This window comes from Ceratotherium simum, chromosome 11 (genome assembly GCF_057802395.1).
Source record: "Ceratotherium simum simum isolate JZ-2026a chromosome 11, ASM5780239v1, whole genome shotgun sequence".
Lineage (NCBI taxonomy): Eukaryota > Metazoa > Chordata > Mammalia > Perissodactyla > Rhinocerotidae > Ceratotherium > Ceratotherium simum.
The window spans coordinates 28,065,341-28,091,598 of NC_141910.1; the positions used below are offsets into that span (position 1 = coordinate 28,065,341).

At 37.6% G+C, this 26,258-nt stretch overlaps 1 protein-coding gene across 9 annotated transcripts in view; it reads right to left on the reverse strand.

The window, feature by feature from the left end:
• CCDC85A (coiled-coil domain containing 85A) overlaps positions 1-26,258 on the reverse strand; it is a 191,584-nt gene that overhangs the window by 23,043 nt on the left and 142,283 nt on the right. For 7 of the 9 annotated variants that reach the window (XM_087436727.1, XM_004435665.3, XM_087436728.1 and 4 more), the window contains exon 3: positions 17,330-17,406. The exons of 1 other annotated variant lie outside the window; for it this stretch is intronic. In XM_087436727.1, coding sequence (XP_087292853.1) covers positions 17,330-17,406 — 77 coding nt within the window. Of the gene's footprint in view, positions 1-17,329; positions 17,407-19,723; positions 19,852-26,258 lie in introns of those variants that run through there. One more of the 9 variants, XR_015553646.1, reaches the window with a different exon arrangement.

Consider the following 26,258-nt stretch of genomic DNA (forward strand, 5'->3'; position numbering starts at 1 on the left):
CTTTGCAGAATTAGTACACGAAGTAAGTTAAAAAATCATCCATAATTTTGGGAGACTAAAAAAGTTAAATGGGCCTCTCCTTACAGTCTGTACTGCATTCATTTCTCCTTCTTATCTTTAAATCTCAGAGTGTCCCAGAAACAGTCCACAAACCTCTTCTCTATTTTTCTCAACACTCATTCACAACAAGTTCTAATTCAGTCCCATTGTCACGTATTCCTCCAAATTTTTATCTCCAGCCCTGACCTCTCCCGAGTTCCAGATGTATATACCTAACTCCGTACGTGACATCTCCTCATAGATGTCCAACATCTCAAATTTACCACGTCCATAATAGAACTTGATTCCTCTGTACCTCCTAACCTGTTCCTCCCACTCTTCTCCATCTCAGTAAACAGCACCACCAATCACCCAGTTGCTTCGATCAAAATCCAAGGAGTCATCCTTGATTCTTCCCACGGCTGCCATTCACTGCACAGTCTATGAGAATAGTTCCTCCTGGGGTTGTCAGTACCCAACCTATGAAGCCATATAAGGTCTCCTTCCCTTATATTCCACATCCAATCTGTCACAGAGCACTCTCAGCTCTACTTCAAAATATATTGTGAATCCACCCCCTCCTCACCATCTCCACCCTACCACTTAGTTCAAGCTACCATCAGCCCTCTTAGACTACCAAACTAGCTCCCTAATGAGTGTCCCCATGTCCCTTCTCCCTGCCTCCACCTTCTTTAGTCTGGTCTCTACCCAACATTGACAGTGATCTTTTGAAAGGTTCCGCATGATATCGCACCTTTGCCCAATTCCTCCAATAGCTTTCCATCAACTCAGACCCAAATCCAAACGTGACCTTGGTCAACAAAGCCCACGAGGTCTGTTCCCTGCCTGTCTCTGACTCCATCTCCTGTTACTCTCCATCTCACTCATTTGGTTCCAGCCACACTAGCTTCTTGCTCCTGTTTCCTCAAACACGCCTAGCTCATTCCTACCTTAGGCTTCCGTCGTTGCTGTTCTTGCTTCCTATAATACTCTTTTCCAGCCATATTCCTTTCCTTCCTTCAGGTCCCTTTAGATATCACTTCCTCAGAGAGGCCTTTTCTAACTCCCTGTAAAATACCCTCTCATTCTAGTCACTCTCCAATTCTACACCCTTTTGTTTTCTTCATAGCAATTATCACTTCCAGATATTACATATTTATTTTTTTAAATAACACTCCATCTACTAAAATGTAAGCTGCATGAATTGCTTATTCAAGGCTGTATTCCCATTGTCTAAAATAGTATCTGTACATAAGAGACAGTCAAAAAATATTTGAGGGGGCCGGCCTGGTGGTGTGGCAGTTAAGTTCGTGTGCTCCACGTCGGAGGCCCGGCGTTCGCCACTTCGGATCCTGGGTGCGGACCTACTCACCGCTCATCAAGCCATGCTGAGGTGGCATTCCACAGAGAGCTACTAGAAGGATGTACAACTATGACATAACTATCTACTAGGGCTTTGGGGAGAAAAAGGAAAAAAAGGAGGAAGATTGGCAACAGATGCTAGCTCAGGGCCAATCTTCCTCAAAAAAAAAAATGAAATTTGTAAAAAAAAAAAAAAAAAATTTGAGGGGTAAAATGTTGAATGAATGGCCAATACAAGACATCATCCTTCTATGACCTACGGAAATCCCATTCCATATTTGTTAAGAGTTGCTCTGGTTACACTAAGAAAAGCAGTGGAAGCCCACTAATCACTTGCCACTGGACAAATCTCCCTGTACCAATCTAACGATGAATGTCAACATTTCTCATTCCAAATAGCAAGGTCACTGCTTTTGTCTAGCCGATATGAGATTCTGGGGATAAAAGATAGCATAAATAACTGAAATATAAAATAGTTTCACCTCATCCCTCCATACAAACTTTGACCACAGCTAATGCCCCCAAATAAGTCTGCTTTGCTAAAAATTTTTATTTTTCCTGAAGTCTCTGGGTGAAGAACTGAAGAAGAAAAAAAGAGCCAAAATTCTGAGAACATTACCCAAGTAAAGGATCTGGCTAAATCTTAACATGCACAGCTAAAATTTTCTGAAAAGTTGACTGAAAAATTCTCAAAAAGTGAGATTGTAAAGCTTTAGGAAAAGCAAATCTTAAAAAGGAACTTTTAATTTATTTATTTTTATTACTTTTTTATTTTTTATTGTGGTAACATTAGTTTATAACATTATATAAATTTCAGGTTTACATCATTATACTTCTATTTCTGCATAGATTACATCACGTTCACCACCCAAAGACTAATTACAATCCATCACCACACACATTTGCCTAATCATCCCTAAAAAGGAACTTTTTAAAAATTAGAATTTTTGCAATAGTATCATCTTGGAAAACAATGACGTTAACCAGTAGTAATAAGTTTTCTAAGGCTGGCTAGAGCTATTGGGGAAAAAAAAAAGTAAAAAGTATTTTGCTTACTCAAGAGAGAAATGATCCAGAGATGAATGAGCTTCATAAGCCATTCACTACCCGACCCTAGCAAGTCACTTGTCCTCACTGCTAAAATGGAGAGGCCTATCAATTAGCTTCATATGGTGGTTGTGAAGGGTGACTAATAAACCTGATTGCAAGGCACCCGGAAACATGAAGCGCTATAGAGAGGCTTGATAAATGCCAGGTTTCCATCAGTCACCATCTAAGCATTGCAAATGCATTTGGCTCTTTTTAAGTTCTCTGCCACTCCTTGGCTCTTCTGATGTCAATTCCTAGCGACAAAGACAAAAAGGCAAGTAAGTGAGGATTCTTCTCATTTTCCTGCGGGTCTCATCCTGATCCACAGGAAACGTGCTGGAGACAAGAACTAGCCTTGCTCTCTGTTCTTTCCAGAGCACCTTGCAGATCCCTGATGAAAAGACACTGCGTACACGGCCAACTGAAGGCTTTTCCTTTCTTTTCTTTCCTTTCCAAGCACACATACACAATAATTAAAACCCACATATTAGACAAAGATCATAGAAGAGAAGAATATTAATATGAAGAATCTGAAAAATACAAAATTCACTTAATTCTTACCAGTGAATTCCGGTTTCTCATTCTTTCACGAAATGCCCTCACTTAAGGGAAAAGGGAGATTAACTGGTTTCTGACCTCCTCCTAAGCTAGAAATGGTTTTTCTCATTCACTGATAAACATTTAGATTTTTAACTTTAGAATTAAATTTAGAACTAAATTTAGAATTTCACTTATCTGTGATGGACTGAATAGCAATTCATGTTCTTTCCAAGCCGCCAGCCATGTGGTATCTATTTTTTTTTTTTTTGAGGAAGATCAGCCCTGAGCTAACATCCATGCTAATCCTCCTCTTTTTGCTGAGGAAGACCAGCTCTGAGCTAACATCTATTGCCAATCCTCCTCCTTTTTTTCTCCCCAAGGCCCCAGTAGATAGTTGTACGTCATAGTTGCACATCCTTCTAGTTGCTGTATGTGGGACGTGGCCTCAGCGTGGCCGGAGAAGCGGTGCGTCGGTGCGCGCCCGGGATCCGAACCCAGGCTGCCAGTAGCGGAGCGCGCACACCCAACCGCTAAGCCACGGGGCCGGCCCGTGGTATCTATTTTAAAGACAAGCCTGCCCCATGTTATCTTCCCAGCAATCTCTCTAAGACATGCAAGAATAGTCAGGACACAAAAGTTATACAATCACTCACCCACTAAAGCACAGCTTCAGTCACTATATATATGTGTTTCAGAAAAGTACAAATTTCCCATCTGTTAGTACCACAACAACTGTCCCTCCTAGAGGGGAGGGTCTTGCCTTTTCAAATCAAATGCAAGCATCTTGATCTCCAAAACATTTTCATCCCAGAGCTAAGTGGTTTGTTAGGAAAAAATACCTTTGCCTCTTGCTCAGCTACTCCTCTGGTTCAACCACAGCACATTTCAAATCCCAGATACTGATAACTTAGGGCAGGTTTGGGGATGATAACACAAAGGAACTTAAACCAATAAGAAAATAAATATTTATTGAGAAAAGTATTTCTGTATAATAAATTCTCTATGTACAATTGAAAATTTAAGTAACAATATGAGAACAATTTTTTAAAAAAACAATAATACTAAGAGAGAACCTGAGTAATTAACAAACAAATGATTTTAGTGTAGAGCAGAAGTCAGCAAACTACTGCCAGAGTTAAATCCAGCCCCTTTCACCTGTTTTATAAGTAAGGTTTTATTAGAACACAGCCACGCCCATTCACGTAGATATTCTCTGTGGCCGTTTTCAGCTGTTCTGGTGCTACAATGACAGACATGAGTAGTTGCAACATACCATTTGGCTCACAAATTTGAAAATATTCACTATCTGTCCCTTTACTAAAAAAGTGCCAACCCCTGGTATAGAGAATGAAAAGGTCACTGCAGACTGGAATAGTCTGGGAAGTTCCTGGAGAAGGAGGCAAACAGCATAAAGAGACACCATAATTGAACCAGAAGATAAGTGATAAGTAGACAAATATTCTTTCCTGAGTAATCATTTATCTAGGGGCTAGAAATATCCTTACTATTGATAAAAGGATGAGATCTTTCCATGCTGAGAAAATCATTATTAGAGTGATGAAATCTCTCAGTGAATAGCAAAACAGATGGACTAGAAACTAAACTAGGTTTCTTGGCTAATTCCCAATTCAGACTCCAATGATACCACACCAGAGGTTTGCTTTGGATGGCGGTAGTGGTGGTGTTTTCATAGCTATCTTGCTTCAAGAGAAACACACTTGCCATGTGACAGCTTTCAGCAAAATGGGAAAAATACTAGACTAAATACTAGACTAGACTAAAATACTAGTGGTAACAGCAAATCTGGACACAAACCTTGCCTGTGCCCATTAATGGACATTCTCTCACCTGCAAAACAGAGCTCATCATAGGGGCCAGAGTCAGAATGGGAATCAGTATCAAGATGGACTCAATGTTGATCCAATATCTAGGACCTCAGCTGATACTCTGGTTGTGGTTAGTGCTTGTGACAAAAACAAACCTCCAGGGTCGCATGGGTGACTCAATCAACCCATCCTGTGCACTATCTGCACCCTGAGGCAGACCCAGCTGCAAGGGTTACAGATTCTTTAAATCATCCATCCTGCTGTGGCCCAAGCTGTGTTTCTCCCAAAGAGAAAGGTCCATTTCCGACTGCAATCCCATCATTTAAAAGAAGAGCATATGAAAATAAAAGAATTGGACACTATCCTTTTCATGACCTAAAATGTCTCTCCTTGGGCCCTAACGACTTAAGATTCTGAACAAACACTTAAGACAGTAGGATTGATGCCTTCAGACAGAATTAATATAAATGATACATCTAAAATAAAAACCATAATTTAATAAGGCAATAAAGTGTTAAAAATCAATGTGATAACAACATTGAACATTTTCCACCAGTTTAAAGACCAATTAAAATCCTATTGATTTATAAATTACTATGGCATCATTTATAGCCCTAAGAAACCACCGAGAAGTCAAAGATGCCTTATCACATTCTTATGACTGATTCTGCAGAACTTGGTCAAAATCAAGATCCTGAGCAGGGTAGTTATTTTAAGTGAAAAACACTGGAGGGACAGTTGCCCTTACTTGCTCTCCTGCCCATCTTGATCTCCTTCTCAAGTGTCAAAGCCTCAGTCTAGCTGGTTTTCCTAACCAAGAGAATCCTCTTCAATAAAATGAATGTCCATGAGGCCACATGAGCCACTTTCTTCACAAGTGACCATTTAGAGAGTCCAGTCTTAAATCGACCTCTCCAGAGTCCTTCTCAATTGGCAAAGAATCTGAGCTGCCATCACCAACTACCTTACCACTTGTGGAACTTACTGACAAAAGTGTGTGAGTTTTGCTGGTTAAGGAATCATACATTAACATAGGAGTGAGATGGGAACAGAGAATGGAAAGTGAATGGGACTGGTCCCAAACAAAATAAATTTCAAAATGCAAAGTTGCTAAAGCCCCCTTTGTCTAAAACTCTTTGTCAGGAAGATGTCATCCAAATTCTACCCATAGCTTCTGTTAACTTTTGGCACTCACTACATGCTTGGCACCCCAAGGGATAAAGACCCATCATTCCCACACAACTTATTTACGATCAAATTTATTAGAGTTGTGATTTATCTGAGTGTGCATTTGTTTTCCTTTTATTATATTTCTGTAGTTATGGATATTAAATTTCCTAGCATATGAAAATGTTTTTTAAAAAATTCTCTTTTTGACATTAAGACACACCTGCCTTGGGTGTCATGAACAGCTGATATATCTTGGCTATTAAAAAGCCTCCTTTCTTACAGCCAGCTTTTATATAAGTTCAGGATGCCTCCCATCTGGTCCTGGGTTTATTAGTTATTTGTTATCTGTCAAACATTAGAAATTCTGCCTTGCATGTTGTTCTGTTGCAAATGAGAGGTATTTTAGGTCAAGAAAAGATAGTTACCAGATTCCTTTATTTGTTATACTACATTTGAATCAGATTTACATTTCCTGTGTGATCCTCACATTTTTGTATCCAATCTTCCTCCTAATATAAGTGCTAAGAGCAATACCTAGATAAATAGAACTACCAAAAAAATTAGTCCAAGAGTTTAAGGAAAGAGGTTAGTTATCTCTTTGTTGTGTTATATTTTTCTCATTTTTAAAAAATAATAATTCAAAAGTTGCTTCTACACCACTAACCTATATTATAGAAGATATAAAAATCTCCAAGAGGATAAACATTCTGAAAGAGAGCTTGATTATTTTTGAGCCTTGACTAAGGACTCCTGAATTCACCAATACCTGGGTAAGCCGATTTTTGTGAGGTACCGAGAAGTTTGAGGACAAGAAGTTCTCTCAAAGGAAGGCATTAGACCGGGTGTACACACTTGAATCAAGGATAATGGAGTACTTTCAAAAGGGAGGAGCAATCTTTGCATAGATTGTCCCTTTATTAACTGTTCCTTCCCACCTCCATTTCTGGGCTTAACGCTAGAACCTTGTGGTAAGGAGCTACTTTTTCTGTGGGCTTTGGGCCTGGAACAAGGTAGAACCCAAGCAGGAGTGGGAGATTTTCTCAGCCCAGAGAATGTTGGGAGCCCCAATCATAGGAACCATGGGGAATGGCCAGGACATCACCACAGCAGCCAGTCAACAGCCCAAGTTAGGACCAGACTCAGGAGGACAGGTGAAAACCTGTATACTGGAGGAGGGAGCAGCTCCCAAAGGTTAAGCTCACAAGGGCTAAGAAAAAACTTATTCCATCTCTATAACTCCAGTCTGGGCTGGTGTGGCCTGAGGAAACAATCCACTATTACTTTCAGTAATGCCACATTTACAAATGTCGGTGGGTTGTTTTTTCAAAATACTCCACTGCTTATTGACGTAGAAACTACTTTGTAGAATTTCTAGAATAAACTCTAAAATAAACCCTAAATCTTCTCCCACTAAGAATTATTTACCTAGACACCAAAGGCCCTTACGTCATAAAATAATTAAGGCAAAGCCTATAATTTATTTCATATGCTCTCTTTCTCCATACTGCTCCCCTACACCTGCTTTAATTAGCTTCATATGTTAACATGCTACCAGATTATACAGGGTCAATGGCACACAATCTGAAAGATACAATATAAAAGCTCCATGTAAACTGTAAAAGCAACACTGATCATTGTCTCGCAACATACCTCCTACAGTTCCTCTTTCATTCTCTACGTCGACAACAAAATCTAAAGAAAGGCCCAGTCCACTTCTCCTGGCTGTTATTTCAGATGCTTTAGTCTAAAGAACGAATCCAATAAATCAGATATCCTTTGAAAAATATTGTCTTCCTCTAGACAGTGTTCCTTCTGTGTATCACAGTACAGCTGACTTTGATTTATATGCAGATCCTCTCTTGTTATTGTCCTCAGTCTAGTCACACTGCAAAAAACTAATGTATGATATCTCATGTCTCGTCTCTTTTTCACAGTAATTAATTTTGGCTTATCTCAGAATTGAATTCTTGAAAAGTAGGCTACATTTTAAAACAAGGAACACATAAATTAGAGGTAAAAGTAAATTTTCTAATATTTCCTATATTGCTATTCTCTTTCATCATAATTTAAGTTCTCCCTGTGAAATGTCATATCTCCATTTATTATATGAAATCCTTTGAAATACTTTTAAATGTGATCTTTTAAAAATGTTTACATTTGTTTATGTGCTTGGGAGAGACTATCCTAAGTTCAGGTGATCTTTACCGTTTGCAGCAACTTTTAAAAGCATTTTCTTCTCAAATAATACCAAATAAATAACACTGCATTTCCTAAAAGTATTAAGACTGTTCATACTTTTGGGCTCTCTTTGAAATGTGTTAACTGGATTTAAAGTACAGCTCAGTGACGTCTGTAGGATACCACAGAGACCATGGCAGCGCAAAGAACGCTGTGCTTACTGGGAGAAGACTGGAACTCCGCCCATACTACTTATGGGCTCCTCTTTACCACTGGATAGAATCAACTCACTCTTCACTGCATTTCTCTATCTGTTCTTGAATAAAGACCCATTCATTCCAGGATGTGGTAATCTTGCATGGGTATAAGACATGGACACAGCTTTTATTTACACCGGCTCAGAATGTTCAGGGATAAAAGAAACCACACTTACCAAAGAAACAGAGGCCTTTGCACCTGACCAGAGATAAATCCATGAGCATTTATCACACCCATCTTATTTATTTTTAAATATGTATATTGTTAGCAAAAACTAGTGTCTTTATGTTCATTACACATGATTTTATACAAAGAAGAAAAATAATCATTATGGCAATTGCACATTATCTCTCAAAATACACATAAGCTAACACTGCTCAGACTAGGATATGAGTATTTTATATGATAGGAGCTTCAAAGACATATACCCATGACTATATGTTACTTAAATTTAATAGCTATCTGATGAAATTTTAACTTTACACCCAGTGAGGTAGAATAACCCACAAAGACATAAATATGCACCTGTAAATAAAAGACCCAGTATGGTGTAAGTTGTAGTTTTAAGGAATTTTATATCAAAATAATAAGGGGCATACCTATTTTGCATACACATTAAACATAAACACAAACTTTCTCAGGATAGAGAGTCTGGATTTGCAGAACTGTGCAGAATCTTCCACATCACCTAGGACAACCCTCTTTTTTAGTCAAGGCATATAAGGCTCACAGAAGTTAGCCTGGTCTGACAGCTAATTAGGCCAAGTCCTAGTTCCTGTAATTCCTATTCAGTGTGTGTTCTAGCATATTCACAGTGACTCCTTTAACTACTTGATTACTAACAGAGCCCAAAGTCACTGCTGAGTATGTCTCAGTTTCTAAAAATGACTCAGTTAAAATGTTTTGCTTATTTTTTACACAATGATAGCTTTTTAAATATAATTTAGGAAAGTCTCAAATAACTTAGAAATTTATTTACCTAAACTGTCTTTTTTTGTCAAAGAATATATTTATTTGCCTATATTACATTTATTATCTGTATTATATTTAGACAATATAGATATTGCCTATATTACATTTATAGTTGTCTATGTTACATTTAGAGGATACAGGCAACTACCAATTATTAAGAATTGGTACCAACTTTAATTTTTAATGTTATAAGAATGATTACTTTGCTCAGGCTACAGAAAAGAAAGAAAGTAGAGTACAAGACTTTTAAATGAAAAAAAGCCTAAAGCCCATTGAAGGAAAGGTCTGAACCAGAGAGGAGGACAGTGTGGTTTCGATGTCTCTTTTACATCAGTCAGAGAGGTAGTGACCTCCATCCGGAAACGGAGATCAACGTGAGACTGTGCTCAAACGGGAATCTTTGCATCTTTACAAGCCCCAACTAAGCCAAGTTTTCATGATTTACTGTTTTTTTGATATCCATATTCCAGTAGCATTTACATTTAATTAATTTAATTCCCAAATCAAACACTACACAATATTTTCCACCATTTTCCATGAGACTGTTTCCTTACCCTATTAGAAAAGGGAAGAGTGCTTCATCTTTAACGTTTTAAAGATTTTTGACTTTACTTTGGATTTAAAAAAAAAAAGCAAGAGTAGAAAGCCATTTCTACAAGGCAACATTAATTTCTCTTACAGTTCCATCTCAGATTTTCCCCAAATATTCCTCCATATTTGCTTCTCATTCAAATATCTATGATTCTAGTTGATGTTACTACACAGCCACACTTTTTACTGAGAGAGTCCTATAATGTTTTGTGACAAATTCTGCCAAGGACAGGTAACAAAAATGCTACTTTTTTTATGGCTACTACAAATTAAAATTTATTTATTTATTTTTGCTGAGGAAGATTCACCCGAGCTAACATCCACTGCCAATCTTCCTCTTTCTTTTGGTATGTGAGCTGCTACCACAGCACAGACACTGGCAGACGAGTGGCGAACATCTGCGCCTGGGAGCCGAACCCAGGCCACCAGAGCGGAGTGCGCCCAACTTAACCACTAGGCAACTGAAGCTGGCGACCCACCCCCCAAAAAACTTTTTTTAATATGCCCTAGTGATAGAATTATTAATATGCCAGTATAGATATAAAAAGGTAACACCATTAAATATGAATTATTCATACCACAGTTCCTAATAATTGAGTACTTTTTAAATTCAATAATTCTAGCTACATTTTCTGTTGCATTTTTATTTCACCTATCTTCTCTCAATAAAATGAAGATTTCTCATGTATCAGAGATTCTCAAACAAGAACTCTCAAGTTTGAGTGGGTCACAGAAGCATGCTGGAAATCCCCCCACTTTGAGAGCCTCCATGTTGCCTTAGACATTTTTCCTGTGAATTTTACTCCCTTCGATATTTTCTCCGACAGACTTTAGCTTTTCCCTTAATCCAGTCTCCATTTATTTAGGTTTTCCAACATGACTTTTTCCCCATAAATTTATTTTCCATATCTATTTGTATCTTTTATTCCAATACACATTCCACTTGCATAGCTCCCATCTGTCCTCTGAAAACTCGACTGAACTATACATAAAAGCTTTCTTTCTTTTCTCCAATTATATAAATCATGGTGATTTAGAGAAAATGGTAACCCATATGCACTATCCCTCTGGTGGAGTCCCATTTTTTCCCCAAATATGACTCCAGCAGCAACTAACCTTTAATGAATTTAAGTAATTTCTCCTATCAGTTGCATCCAGATTCTACTCAGGTTGTGCAACATAATTAGAGTTGCTATCTGTGAAAAAAATTTTTTTTGCACAAGTTACTCCCCAGAAGTGCCAAAATGGCAATTTCCATGCAAATAACAATTGAAGAATACCACTACTTGCTTTAAGCACCCTGGAAAGCATTACTCTGTTTTTTGTGCAATAGCTATTGATATATTTTTTTTCAGAGCAATTCCAACCCTAGAAGAGCCATATATTTATGGTCCTATAAGACAAAAATGACTTGCAAAACATAAAATCAGAAAATGAGAAAAGGAGAAAAGCAACAACAATAAATAAATATCTCCACAGCAAAAAGGAAAAGCACATGAGGGAAACCTATGTGTCAGAGAGACTCCTTCCATCTCTGCCCAGCATGCTGGTAGTCCACATACGCACACAGGTGAGGGGGATTTTCAGAGATGTGATGCTGGACCTGGGGTGTGTTGCCATGGAAGTGAGAAGCTTGATTTCTGTAGCTCCTGTGTACCTTCCTCAGCACTTCTGGCAATGGTGACAGGTTCTCTTCCTTTGTTCAGGAACCGCTCTGGAAAGGGCCCTGCCTCCTTCCCAACGCACTGAAAGACTGCATTGTGAGGCCACATTATAACCAAATCACACGAGAGGGAGATTTTTCATTTCTATTCCTAAAATTAGACTCTGATGTGTGTGCTAGCACAACAGAAATAGAAACACTTGCTAAAAGGGGTCCACTCAGTGGTGACCCAGTTGCCATGCCTTTCAAACACATTTGCTGAACCCATAGCACATGGGCAGGCATACGACACCAGGCAGTTCAAGACACCTTTACTGATACTGGAAATTGCTCTAAAATGTTGGTCTCAGGAGGTGGGTAGTTTGCTTTGGAGAGGGTCTCTGGGGCACAGAGGACATACAGTGCTTTCCAAGCAGATGTTGGTGCCAGAGCATTTGATAAAAGGGAACAGATTTCCTGGTAGGACTTTTAACAAATGTACTTAATTGACTTTGGAATCGCAGTGAACTGCTTGTTTCTTGTCTCTAGCCCTCTTCAAGATGCAAAATCCAAACAACACAGAATAGGTGAGACTAGTTTAAAAAAATAATAGTTTTTACCTCATGGTTATGTCTGAATAGTGACTGATATCTTCAAAGGGCAGTACTATTTATAATAAAATCATCAGATAGGTATTCTATATCACCCACTTTAAGATATTTTCTAGTTAAATAGACTTCATTGTAGATACAGCATATAAACATATTGGCTAGGTCTGGATTAAAAATCCTTGTGACCATCAAGAAAAGGACAATGGAATAAGTAGAGAGATCTAAGCCAGGTTTTTGAATTTGGGTTAAAATATCAAATTTAATGGGTATATACCTTGAAAACCACTACTGTAACTGTCTGTTCCTCACTTCCCTACTTCTAATTCACTCTGAACAGAAAGACCGTCTCTGAATACATCCTGTTAAGTATGAATTTTTCATGCCGATATGGGTATATGTTTGTACAACAAAATTTTATGATTCTGAATTATTTTGGAAATGTGTCAGGGAGGAGAAGACTCGGTAAAATGTATTTTTTTCATTTATGATAGATACTGTGGCTTTAAGAAAAATAGAATATTTCCCTTAAAGCAGGAACAGATTAAACGACCAACAAATCTTAGCTGGTTAAGCAGATCCAATGCTAACATTTTAAGATAAAAGTTAAAAAAAAGAATTTGGCAATAAGATAAAAATAGATTTAGCAGCTTAATTACACTGAATTACATTAATGGTATGAAATGATTAAAGGAAGCACTGTGTGTGTGCCAGAAAGAACACTGACTAGGCCTACATCTTGGCCTGAGTCTGTCCTTAAGTAGCTGTCTGACCAGAACTAGACTCCTAATCTCTGTGATCCTTATATGCTTTCACTAAAAGAGGAGGTTGCACAATGTGGTTTGTAAGGCTCTACCGAGCTTTGAAAATCTATGACTCTTTATCCAGAGAAAGTTTGTGTCTATGTGTAAAGGTATATATGAAGTAGGTATGTTCCTTTTAAATTTGATGTAACATTCCTTACAACCACAACTTTATACCATGTTGAATCTTTTATCTATAAATGACTACTTATGTCATTGTGGGTGACTCTACCTCACTGGATTTAAAAGTTCATAAAAATTTCATAGATAGCAGCTACGTTTACTTAAGTAACACACCATCTTCACTTAGGGTTCATATCACATTAAATACGTACATAGTGAAGCTGACTGACCAGTCTGAGCAGTTTTAGCATCATGTGTATTATGAGAGGTTAGATGCAATCCTTTGAAATATTTTAAAATGTAATCTGTAAAAAATGTTCACATTAGTTTTTGTGTTCAAGGAAGAATAGCCTCACTTCAGGTGATTTTTAGCGATCATTTGTACCAACTTTCAAAAAAGCATTTTCAAGGTTCATGCATGTTGTCACATATTGCAAGATTTCCTTCTTTTTCAAGGCTCAATAATATCCCACTGTGTGTATGTACCACATTTTCTTTATCCATTCATCTGTTGATGGATATTTAGGGTGCTCCCACATCTTGGCTATTGTGAATAATGCTGCAATGAACATAGGACTGCTAATATCTCTGAGTTCCTGATTTCAATTCTTTCGGGTAGATATCCAAAACTGGGATTGCTGGATCATATAGTAATATTATGCCAAGTGAAACAAGCCAGTCACAACAGGACAAATTCTACTTATATGAGGTATCTAAAACTGTCAAACTCATAGAAGCAAAGAAAAGAATGGTGGTCGCCAGGGACTGGGGGAAGGGCCAGATGGGGAGTTGCTAATCAACATGTAAAAATTTCAGTTATGTAAGATGAGTAAGTTCTAGAGATCAAATGTACCATATCATATCTACAGATAACAATACTTATTGTACACTTAAAAATCTGTTAAGAGGGTAGATCTTATGTTGTCTTCCTATCAAAATCAAAATAAAAAGGCATTTTCTTTTCAAATAATACCTAGCAAATAATACGGCATTTCCTAAAAATAATGAGACTGTTCTTACTTTAGGACACCTTTGAAATACTCTTCACAAACTGGATTTAAAGTACAGCTCAGTGATCCTTGCAGGATATGGTAGAGACCATGGCAGAGCAAAGAGCTCTATGCTCACTGGGTGTTGATCTGACATAGTGTCTGTACTGGTATTCCATCCATGCTCCTGTGGGCTTCTCTTCACCACTGGATGGAACCAACTCAATCTTCACTGAGTTCTTCTATCTGTTCTTGAATAAAAAACTTCATTCTAGGACTTGGTAACTTTACATGGGTAGAAGACTGGACTCAAGCTTTATTTACACTTAGGCCTACGGAATGTAAGAGCTGGAAGGAACCTTATAATTTACAAATTAAGAAATTGAAGACTTTGCACCTAACCAGAGAGAAATCCGCGAGCATTTGTTATAGCTATCAGTCTATTTTTAAATATGTATTGTTAGGGCAAAGTTGTGACTTTCTGTTCATTATACACATGTTATATAAAGAATAAAAATAAGCATTAAGGAGATTTCTTCCTCCAGGAAAATGCTTTATATATTAGTCTAAACACTAAACTATCAGCAAAGGACTTGGCTACAGCCACAAAACATATATGATATATTTGGAATTCCTATTGCCAACTATTATATTCTTATTCCTGTTTATCCAAAGACAAGTGGACATATTTTTATAAACTTTAAAGTAAAAAAGAATATCTTCTAATCAAGGCACAGTGAACAAGCTCTAACAATTGAAAATCAAGTGTTCAAATACTGAGACTAATTTATGCAGCGACATCAGCTTGTTGCATTGAACTGACCTTGCAAATCAGCTAACATCATGTGTCAAAAATAGTTTCTGGAGGGAAATCTCATAACTATTTCTAGTAATACCAATAACATCTAAGAATAAGTTGCAAATGCTTCTGTGTTATCCAGCCCAAGCCTCAGCCTTCCACCAGGATTCCCTTAAAAGGATTTTCACTGCTCTGAGATCCACTTACTGTTTTCCATCCTCAGATCTCATCTACTGTCTATGCTCATTTCAGTTGTGTTTATACAAGCAGTTGCAACTGGTGGTTCTATTGTATCTATCTTAGCTGTACATGAAGAAAACACGCTCAAATACAAAAAATTAACAGAAATATCATTTTTAAACTGAGACAAATCTATTGTATTATTTGCATATGTCCAATAGCATATTTCAAACAATGGATTTTCTTTGCATTAAAGTACTTTGGACACATAAAAAGCCGCTTAATTCCAAAACATTGTTTTTCCATTTTAACATCTCTGAAATCAGCAAGAATCTGACATGGTAAAATTGATACTTTTTCTTTCATAACAGTACATACGACAATGGTGCATCCCACATTAATAACATCTTAGATTCAATACAGCGTGATTTCTCCTAGCCATTTCTTGTGGAGGAAAAAAACAAACAATCTTCCTTGATAGAAAACAGTAATGCATTTAAAAACATGATTGAACACTTTAACCTGAAAAGTTGTTTAATGTCTTCTATTCTTAACTATGCAAGTACCATGTATTTAAATATGCACACACATATCAAGCATAGTTGAGGACTCTTCTGATTTCCCTTCAACACCTCTAACACTTACTTTCACAGATTTTTAAAAACCAATCTTGTAATCATTTTCACATTTGTTGTGACTCTTTTTCAATGACAGCACACATTCTAGCATTTCAATGTTGGATGTGAGCCTCAATTCCCACTCAGGGAAACTAAGAAATGTATCTCTTTTTTCCTCTTTCTTTTCATTTACATTCCCAGTTGCCTCAGAGATGATATAACTATATATATAATATTCACAATAAACTAATTATATTTCTTAGGTTTCTTGGAGTTAGACGTTTTCAGTCAAGGGTCCTAGCACAATCATACTGTGAATCCAATATAAAAGGAAAAATGGCAAAGAAAATTTAAAAAATGAAAAGTATACAACAGCAAAGAAAATATTCTACCAGTAGTATTTTACTGCATGATGCAAATGATCTCTTCTGTCATCATGAGTATTGACAGATGTATAGTTTGAGAAGGGAGAGAAGTAGATTCATTTCACTTAATCTCATGATTAAGTGAGCCAGATGGTCGGCCAGTGGAAGAAAGAGAAAGGCATTTTTACATGCAGTACCTGATAGACCAAATCATCATTAATAAGCAAAAGCAGTTTAAAAACAAAACAAGATTAAAAAGGCCTAAAATGTCTTTCCAAAGCATCTTTGCATTAATGTTCATATATCTTCTCCTGAATTATAACCAGTCTTTGTCTTTTCATTTAAACTACTGTTTACTAGCTGTTTGAGGTTTAATTTTCCCTTAGTCACTTATGAAATAGAAATAATCACCAGAATGTGAAAAGAACACTAGTGAATAAATGCTTAGAAAACTCCTTTTTATAAAATACTAAAATACATTACTGTCTACCTGTCTGTAAAGGAAACCAACCTAGAATCAGGAGATTTGTCCAACTCCTCAACAAAACATTTCTCAAGAACCACCACCTTAACCAACATCATTCTTACCAAGACATCATCCCGTAGAAATAATTTTATAAGTAAAACATATGGCAAGGCATTAAATCTCAGAAAAAGTGCCACTTTACATTCACCAGGGAAAAGAAATTAAGCCCCAAAGTAAAAATTGTCAATTACTGTCATCACTTTGTTGCACTGAAAGAGTTCAATTATATCACAAAGAATTTTAGAAAGTACTAATTAAAACATGAAATCTTCAAACTACCTACAACTTTCATTAGCAAATTTTCTATTTAAACAGGAGTCCCCTCCCTATATTCACCAACTACATGCATGATGTATACGAGTAGTACTATGAAAGTACTCCCTACTTCTTCAGTTTTTCTTTCTCCTCTCTTCTTTCTTTCAAAATTATTTTACATTCTTATTTCAGACATCTGCATCCTTCAGAATCACACTTAAGAATCTGGATATGATGGTCATTATGGAAAGTAATCACACTCTACATTGATGAACGGCTGTTTACAAAATGACTTCTATCATTTAAAGGAGAAAACGTAATTGAGACTTTAAATTCCAAATAAAATGCTACAACTCAAATGACACTGACTAGCTATGAGCTTCTGGAAGTCACCCACCTGGGGCAGCATGCGATTTTCTTCCTCCAGCTGTCTTACTCTTGCCTCCAGCTGCCTAACATAGGACAAGGTTGATTCTAAAATTAAAAAGAAAGAACTCACATTATACACACAGGTCTTGTTTGATGTACTGTCAGGATATTTCTGGCTCGATTCATTCAAATCAGGTAGTGACTACTTAGTCTGTATTTAAAAAAAAAAAAAAAGATTTCTCCCCAGAAAAACTATAAGAGAAGCCATTGAAACTACAAGCAGTTTGAACAACTGTACAATGTTAAAGAGACTTAGAGAAATGTATAGGTGGTGAGTTTGCAGGCTTTTGTATACCATGTAGCCCCTCCGAACATTAGACATCTTAAAGACACTTATTCTCTCTTTTCTACTTATTTTGTGCATTTTGAGCTTTCAATGAGCTGTCCCACACAAGAGTTTTTTTTGTAAAATTATAACCAAGATAAATTACAAGGTCATATTAAAAATAAAAAAAAATATTTCAAATATCCAGCTCCTTTCATTTTTCCAATAAATATTTCTAGTCTTAAGAGCAACATTTGTTCTCACAAATCTACAAATATTATGACTATAATTCTGAGATTGGCTACGAAAGGGCTAAATAATTAGAGACAGGCTGAATTTTGACTTTGTTTTGGCTGAGTGTGACAGATCCAAGTTTTCTCCAAATCTTCAGGAAAAAACCAGGGCAGACTTGAAATTCATTCTTGTTTTCGTATCTTCACGGCTCAGGTGTGTGCTGAAAGCTCACAATCAGCATCATGCTTAGTGTCTGATCCACAGTGAAACACTACAGTTTATAGCTTTATGTCAGGAAAGGGGTCACACCTGGAGGAAAGCGGAGTTTCATTTTGAGGAACAATCTGACAGTAACTCTTCTTCATTAAAGCAAAAATATTCAAGTGCATCATATAGCAACATAGTTGCAATTAATTCATTACCAAAGACAAACATATTTTAGGTACAGTGAAATGTACATGACAATAGAATCCTTCCAGATCATATTTCCACAGTTAATATTAAAGCAGCAGATCAGCCTCAGAAACACAAAAGATCAAGAGGCAAGACCAAGACGGCAGTGCATTTAAGAGGTAAGTATTTGGAGCCCTTAACAATCCGAAGGTAGGATGGGTATTGATACAAATTAACACCTTGATCTGAAATTCATCATGCAAACTCTACAATTTTTATAAGGAAATTGGTTATATGAACTCAGTTTCATTTTTTTGACCTCCAAAGCAACAAGATAACATTTTCTTAAAATACATAAGCTTCAGTCATTAATTCACAAATGTAACAATTAAGCTCATCCCTGACCAGTTTATAGCATGCCTGTTTTCACAAATGTTTGCAGCAAGTCCCCATCACTGACATTAATATAACCATCCACTGATCTCACATCAATGGAGAACATAGCCTTGAGCATTCCTTATGTAAGAGAAACTACAAGGTAAAGGAAACTGAAGATATTTGCTAGAAATATGCTCTCATTTTTTAGCTCAAAGAAATGTTAAGAGTTTGCTTTATGGACTCTTCGAAACAGGAAAAAAAAAGTACACAGCATAAATGAATAACAAACTTATTGATTTCATGAATCTGCTTTACTCTAGCAAATGAATAAGTGATTTGCAGATCATCAAAATGTGAATGTAGATTGCCTGATTTACACAGTTTTGCAAGCCCCACTTTCCACTCCAGAAAAACTACCATTTGATAAGGGCCACGCAAGTGAAAAGCTGCTCAGAAATATTCTATTTAAACCATGAGCAAATACAATTCTTTTCTTTTTGGTCACAATTACATCTTACCTTTATCATCCCTATACTATCATCCCTAAGGCTGTGATACTTAAAGCAGCTGAAATGACTCTATACAGAGTAATTCAGGTGACATTTGGAAAATGCCACTGAGTGGATTTTAATTCAGTAATTATCTTCAGTCACTTTAATCAATCTCTCTTTTAAATATTTGCAGTTTACATATTTGAAGTTTCACTAAGCTTCTGCTTATATTACGAAAGTCAGGTTATGTCAGTTCAAAAAAAGGGGGTAAATTCCTGAATTTGGAAAACATTCCTTAACTCCAATTTTTAATGTCAAGTTATAATAGATCAAGCCCAAATCTTTATTTCAAAGCATTCACTGAAAATATGGGGTGGAACAGGAAAAGGTAGGGAATATTTTTAGACAGGTAAAATAATGAAAAAATTAGCTTTATGGGGAAGACAAAGCTAAGGAGAGTTTTGAGTTTATCCATTTAACAAGTATTTACTGTGTCACTGATTTGTGTCAGCCACTGTTCCAGGGATGGGATGAAGAGAAGGCCAGTTATTGCCAAGTCTTAAGTTTCTCATAATACAAATTCTGTTTTAGAATTACACACCCGTGCGCTGTGTTCCAGAAGGTCCTGTTGTTCCAGGCTCAGTCTCTATTGTTATTATTACTTAACAATGAACGGATACAACAAATGAGAAAACTCCTCCTTGGGGGGAAACAGGACGAAGAGCTGATCTGCATGCATAAGTAAGAGAATTCATGCTGTTGGTTGTTTTATTCATCAAGAAACTTATTGCATAATCCTTTAATGAGAGTAGGCAAACATTTTTCTGGAATATATTGTAAGATCATCACTGAGTCCCCAAGTCCCTATATGAAAAGCCATTGAAGAAACCACCCAATCCTTAGACTGTGACATGAGAGAAAAATAAATATTTGTTCTGTTAAACCTTGAAATTCTAAGGCTGATTTCTTATTGCACCATAGGCTAGCCAAGCCTGACTACTAGAACCCAACCTATGACCAGAGAGGAAAATATGTAAACATTTTTAAATAAAACATAAGAGGATAAAGTGACAGAAACTCCATAATTTTAAAATATTCATATCACAGTCCACATCCCAGTCCTAGCTGATCATTAGAAAAAAGCTGATAAAATCTTCTCGTGTGTAAGAAAGTAAAAGAGCCCCTGGTGTGCTGGAACATATTCGGCCATGTCTGCAACAACCCCTTCACCATGTTGTTTCTTTCCCTTTCTTCCTTACTCAGGGGACTTCCAGAGTGGTGTCAACTATAAAATCAGCTGGTCTTCCATTACACCCAGGGAATGTGGAGAACAGCTGTGCCCTGACCTAAGAGAAGTGTCTCACAAAAATTGGCATTCTTTTTATTATAAAGCGATACATGCATGCACACACACACACACAACTGCAATAGAATGTACTATAATTTGAATTGATCATTACATTTTATATCAGTGACTGACAGCTGTTAAAACTGAGATTTCAGAATTTCACTTTGGCTTTCAGAACTCTGAGAATGAGGCTCCAAAAGAGATGAAGACTCCTCTTGAAAAACAGCCAAATCTCTGCTCTACTCTACATAGATATACAACGTATTGAGGAAGGATCCTATCTTCAAGAAGTGTCTAACCAGTTAGGCGGAGATAAGAGGAAAAAATAAAGATGATAATAAGGTAATATGAAATTCAGTGCTAAATCACATGAAACAGGAGTACAGAAAGATCAATATTGACTGTAGTTCTTAGGGAGAAGCTTCAGCTTAATGGATCAACAGAAGTTTGATAGGCCAGAGAGATGTGAGTGGAGCTACAGGATGGACAAGGGCCAGAAGCCAAGAATGATCCTGTTGTAAACAGGGAAGAGGGAAAGGAATCACATGAAGGAAGAGTAAGGGACCTACTGGGGGCAGAAGGAGGAAAGGTCAAGTTGCGTCCCACAGCCATGGATCTGAAAAGCCAATGTCAAATCACAGCTATGCAGATGATGATTTGGTTTTAATCTCCCCAAAAGGTATTTTATTTCTCTTTCCACCCTGGGAAACCTATGGACATCTACACATTAAAAAAGCAAGGTCAAGCAAATAATACCAATGTGAAAATTCAACGACATTTTCAAGATGTTCTTTGGGTAAATCTTGGACATATTTTCAAAGCAGAAACCATTTCTCTCCATGTATCTCACTTTTCTTTGAACCTACATGTAAAAGTTCACAGCAGTTCTTGCAATAAAACAAGTATAAGAAACAGTCATGAGGGGCTGGCCCGGTTCATGCGTTCTGCTTCAGTGGCCCATGGTTCACCAGTTTGGATCCTGGGTGCAGACCTACTCACCACTCATCAAGCCATGCTGAGGTGGTGTCCCACATAGAATAACTAGAAGGACCTACAACTAGGATATACAACTATGTACTGGGGGTTTTGGGGAGAAAAAAGAAAAAAAAAAAAAAAAAAAGAAACAGTCATGAGAATTCCACTAAATTCACATCTAAATGGCTTCAATTTTAGAACTCAAATGTACCTTAGAGATCTCCTAATCCAACCTGCCCCTTATCTCCTGACTTATTTGGCAGGTGACAGAATAAATAAAGCCCAGAAAGTAGTGAACTTGGCCTCTAACACTGGGGACTAGTCAAATATATTCAAAAGATTTTGTGTCATTGCTGGGGCATCAGTGATTCCTATCTTGGATCTCCTAATCATTAAGTGATATCAAGCTTCTGAGTTCTCTTTTTTTTCTTTTTGATTTTAGATATTCTAGATGGGTTTTTACCTTTATAATAATTTGATATTTTCCTTGGACAATATCCCGGACTTGACTTCACTTCAATTTACCTGAAATGCATTAAATCATATAAAGTAACTCGACTTTTTCCTCTGCTAGTTTGAAAATAGTCTGATCAAAAAGTTAAACCCTCTTATTTACCTTTGGTTTCTAAAGCAGTGTTTCTCTCCCTAGGGAAACACCCATCCTTGAAATCACTCATGAATTACTCTGATTATTGTACATAAAAGGTTTATCGTTGGTGGTTGCAACTGTCTACGGTTTGTCAAAATTCTGAGTGGTTTTGATTAGAGGAAGTGTCGTCTGGTCTCCAAAATTTCAGGACAGAAAATAAAATCTGGTAATGGTCCACTCTGAGACAAATTACAGCATTTGGAAGAGTGTACAGGAGGAAAATTTTTTAAAAGACTATTATGGCAATGGGTTTATGGTTAGCTTTTCTGTGGCTAAGAGTTAGTCTCCCTCGGCCAGAGAGAGTCCAACGGCCACATGATTTCAAATCTGGAGGCAATCTCTTCAATAAACCCTGAGCTCTCAAGACACTGCTTGGATTAGTTCCAAATTAATCCCACCATCCATAGGCTTTTACACATTCCCAAGGAAATTACTTCAGAACTATATATTTAAAAAATTTTTGCTGTTCTGACTAAAAGTGTTTCTCTTTCTTCCTCAGGCAAGCAAAGGTCAACCTCCTACTTAGAATTCATATTAGCTCCAGAAGTATAAGTGACTACATTTCTCACTATAATTTGACGCTTTTCTTATTAAACAAAAATCTCATTGGAATCTGCATTTTCAGATCTGCCTGGATATTTAACTCAGATTGCTTTATTCGCAGACATAATTTTTTTTTTTTAATGGGAGTTTTAATAGTCCTAAGTAAGTAAAAAATGAAGTCAGGTTTTGCTGGAGTCCATTATGTATGAAGCTAATTCTACTCTTCTCAGACCCTTCTCTCTGTGCCAACCTGAAAGAAATATGAGTTATTTTCTATCCCGTTCCTCCCATGGAAACCTGTTCACTGTTCTTCACCGGCCCCAAGTTCTCTTAGCTCTGGGTCCCTGCCCACACCAACCCCTGGCCAAATATTCATTCCACTCTGCCTGGTCCAATACTCCTTATTCTTCTATGCATGGTATGAAAAATAGCTTTCTAAAAAAATTAGAATATCCAAAGATTGGAATATACTGCTTTGTATGATAATGTGCTTCATGTTATTAGAGGTGCTTGGAGAAAGCTCAAGGAGATGCTGTAAAGATTTCTACCTATATATGCTGTTGGGCTGGTCCCTTTAACTCTGAAGTTCAATAATTCTATAATTTTAAATTCTTCCCACTCCATGAATCTCTTTCAAGTCTTCCTTCTTCTCAACTCATTGAGTGCCTTGTGATTTCTCTTTATCTACTTTCTTATGTTATTTATTTTCATGTAGTCATTTTTGGCCCAAACATGCTACATGAAAATACTCCCCTAAACCCTACACAGTGACTGGTCGTGTTCCCTGCGGGGGTTTAATACATGCTGGTTGATTTACTTTAACATCAAGACATCTTCACCCAATAGTGATTATCTGCTGCGTGCCAGACGTTGTTCTAGATACTGGGGATACAGCCGCAAGCAACAGCAACAGGTCTGTGTGTTCATGGATCTCACATTCCAGGGGAAGGACAGACAATGAAAAGCAAATACGATCTTTTGTGAAGGTGATATGTGCAACAGAGACAACAAAACAGAGTATAGCATAGAGAGATTGGGGAAGACAGCTACATTAGGGAGCAGACGTAGGAAGAGCTCTCTGAGGACTATGACCTGCAAATAAGCCAACTATGCAGGGATCTTGGAGAAGAGAGTTCTAGGCATCAGGAAAGGTGAGTGTACAGGTCCTGGCTGGGAAGACTGTATTCTGGAATCTAATCAGTAAGGGGGAAGTGAGAGCAGTTTGAGACAGGGATCTGTTTGTCTTGTCGCCTTCCTCCACTGCTTAAATTTTTAAAAACTTGTTCTCTTTTTGGCTGTTTATACTTAGACCTAGACTTTAGGCTTTGATTATTAGGCTTTCCTTGTGACAAAAGCCTTAGCATTATGTTTGGCTCTACTCTCTCACACACCCCACTTCCCATCCACTGGGAAATTCTGCTGACCCTTCCTCCAAAATATCCTGAAAATGCCACCTCACAATAATCTTCTAACAGGTGTCCCTGCTTCTCTACTTGCCTTCTCTCTCAGGTCTATTTTCATTCAAAGTCTATTTCAAACCCTCAGCAGTCAGTGTTTCTTCTAAAATGCTAAGTCCAATCATGTCATTCTCCATTCAAAACCCTGTAGTAGCTCATCATTTTGTGCCAGAGAAGAGCCAAAGTCCTTAAAAAGTCCAGCCCGGCCCCACATGGTCTGGCCACCTGGCACCTCTCTGACTTCATGCTGTGCCACCCTCTGCTCCAGCCACACAGCTTCTCTTCTGTTCCTGAACACCCCAGGTATGCTCTTGCTTTAATTGTCCCTGCTTTCTGGAATGCTCTTCCCCCAGACAGCTGCCTGGCTAACTTCCTCACTTCCTACAAGTCTTTGTTCGAATATCAGCTTTTCAATGAGACCCACTGAGTCTACCTCATGTAATCCTTCAAGCTGCCCCCACATCCACCCCACATTCCTGATCTCCTTTAGCCTCTTGTACTTTATTTTCTTGAAAATATTTTATCACCTTATATCACATAAATTAGCTTGTTCATATGTCATGTTTATTGTATGAGATCTGTCTCCTCCCACCAGAGTGTCAACTCCACAAGGCAGGATCACTGTCTGTTGTGTTGAATGATTCACTCCAAGTGCCCAGAATTGTGTCTGACACAATAAAAACTGACTGAAGAGTCAACCAACCAGTTATGTAGGTAGTGCCCTGAAAGGAAATTATTTCATAGTATAGGTTTACACTTTTCAGTCACTCTAGACAAGACAGGATTTGTATTTAAATGGAGCCTAATATCAATTCTGTTGTGCCACTTGAAAAACATTCTATGAAACAAACTTTGGATGGAAACTTTGGGGAGGTTCTCAAATTATGTCAGATCTAATCATTGGTGGGTAATTTCAGTAAGAAAATTTGAAATGTACTTTCACCAGGCTCAAAAAATGTGTGTGCGAGGGCCAGCCCCGATGGCCTAATGGTTAAAAGTTTGGTGTGCTCTGCTTCAGTGGCCCAGATTCGGTTCCTGGGCACAGACCTACACCACCTGTGTATCAGCGGCCATGCTGTGGCAGCGGCTCACATACAAAACAGAGGAAGATTGGCAACAGATGTTAGCTCAGGGTGACTCTTCCTCAGAAAAAAAAAAAAGTGTGTGTGCATGTTGCGGGGAGAAGGAAAGTAGAAAAGAAAGAGAGAGCAGAAGGCCAGGTAGAGAGAAAGAGAAGAGAGACAGACAGAAAAACAGCTGTGGAGAATGTGCAAAATATGGACCATCTCTACCACCAGCATCTTAGAATACAATATAAGTGCCCTTCAGCTGGAAATCTGCTTAAGTTAATAAGGTTCCCTTTTGATTAGAAATACTCACAGATAGGAATTCAAACTTCACCTGGACATTCTCCTCCAAGCCCCTCCCTGCAAGGGGTGTACAGAAGGTACAAGAGCAAGCATATTTGTGGGGCACAAGAGAGGTGTCAGTTGGGTTGAGGGAGGGGCTCTGAGCTGTCAGAGAGCAGGCTGAGGAGCGCAGTGGGCAGTGGTCCATATCAAAACAGGCTATGTCTCTTGTGAAGAGAAAAATCTGTCATTTCAATGGAAAAGAAAACAGAACAATGTGTTGTCCTGTTTATTTTAATTAGAATGAAGCCTGGAAATATTACATCATTTCCAAGAATGCTTTAACAGAAAAAAAGCACGAGTGCTATTCTCCTAGTGCCATGCAAGTGCTGTATTTTTTTAAACAGTCCAGATTTTGTTTCATGTATTATATTCTATAAAAGAGCAAACAGTTAAACTGATATTCAAATCCAATGATTTGTATATAAATCAATTTAGAAATCAGAAAAAAAAAATTTTCAGGGTCTATGTCCTAACTTTTTTACCAGAAAATAATCACCATACATTGTTCAAGTCTCTCCTCTTCCCAAATGAAAGTGTTATTAAAATGGGAGAAAAGGGCATGCTGTTGTATTTTTGCTATCATCCACCTGTCCCTACTCCTTGGAATTGGCAGCTGGTTGTTTCAGCTTCCATTTCTCTCTCTCTAAGCTGGAGGCTCCACGGGCAAGGCCTTGCCTTACAGCTCTTTCCTGAGCTGCCCTATGACCAGCACAGTGCTATGTGCTAGAAGGTATTTAATAACTTGTTGTTGA